This window comes from Orycteropus afer, unplaced genomic scaffold (assembly GCF_000298275.1).
Source record: "Orycteropus afer afer isolate SDZICR_OR568_19922 unplaced genomic scaffold, OryAfe1.0 scaffold00238, whole genome shotgun sequence".
In the NCBI taxonomy this organism is placed as follows: Eukaryota; Metazoa; Chordata; class Mammalia; order Tubulidentata; family Orycteropodidae; genus Orycteropus; species Orycteropus afer.
Genome location: NW_006921825.1, coordinates 2,552,426 through 2,553,525, shown reverse-complemented (window position 1 = coordinate 2,553,525; position 1,100 = coordinate 2,552,426). Strand labels below are relative to the sequence as shown.

At 38.1% G+C, this 1,100-nt stretch overlaps 1 protein-coding gene across 1 annotated transcript in view; it reads left to right on the top strand.

Annotated features, from left to right (window-relative positions):
- The window catches only part of LARS1 (leucyl-tRNA synthetase 1), a 107,604-nt gene that overhangs the window by 75,808 nt on the left and 30,696 nt on the right, over window positions 1-1,100 (top strand). Inside the window, exon 22 of the mRNA XM_007949112.2 lies at window positions 154-337. Within this exon, the coding sequence (XP_007947303.1) occupies window positions 154-337 (184 nt within the window). The remainder of the gene's footprint in view (window positions 1-153; window positions 338-1,100) is intronic.

The window sequence follows — 1,100 nt, the reverse complement described above, 5'->3', positions numbered from 1 at the left end:
GACCCATCGTTGCATCTAGGTGGCAGCTTGCTAGCTTTTAAGATCCCAGTCACTACTTGCCAAAGTAGGAGGTGGAACAATGTTTTGTATAGTATGTTATGCAGTAACCATGTTTTTAATTTAGCAATTGCCTTTTTCTTTTCCTTCTTCCAGGAATGCGCCTAGCTCTGGCTGATGCTGGTGACACTGTTGAAGATGCTAACTTTGTGGAAGCGATGGCAGATGCAGGTATTCTCCGTCTGTACACTTGGGTAGAGTGGGTGAAAGAAATGCTTGCCAATTGGGACAGCCTACGAAGTGGTCCTGCCAGCACTTTCAATGACAGAGTCTTTGCCAGGTAATCTATGGACCCCACCCAGTTTTTATTTCAGAATTGCATAGTTCTGGTGCATCTTTAAGTTTTCTTAAAATAATTTCTAAAATAAATCAGATTATAATCGTTGTGACTTACTATTTTAAAATAACATTTTATTGTATTTTTGATAAAACTCTACACATTTTTTACATAAGTTGTTTACTGTCAGTGGTTACATTCTTCACAATGTGTAAACATTCTCCTTATTTCTGTTCTGTTTGTTTTGTTTCCATTAATCTGGATTTTTTTGTTCCCTTACATTCACATCTTTGTTTTAAAATAATTGTTGACCGTTGTTGTAGTTAGGTACCGTCAGGCTGGCTCCAATTCGTAGCAACCCTGTGTACAACAGAACGAAATGCTGCTTGCTCTTGTGCCATCCTCACAATTGTTGCTATACTTAAGCCCATCATCATAGGCACTGTGTCAGTCCATCTTGTGAGGGTCTTCCCCTTTTTCACTGGCCCTCTGCTTTACCAGGCATGATCTCTTCCTCCAGGGACTGTCCTCCTCCAGGAACTGGTCCCTTCTGATAACATGACCAAAGTGCAAGAAATGAAGGTTGGCCCTTCTTGCTTCTAAGGAGTATTCCAGCTATATTTCTTTCAAGGCAAATTTGTTCATTCTTCTGGCAGTCAATGATATTTTCAGTATTCTTCGCTAACACCACAATTCAAATATGTCAATTTTTCTGTGGTTTTTCTTTTTTTTTAATTTTTTTTTATTATATATATATATTTTTTTT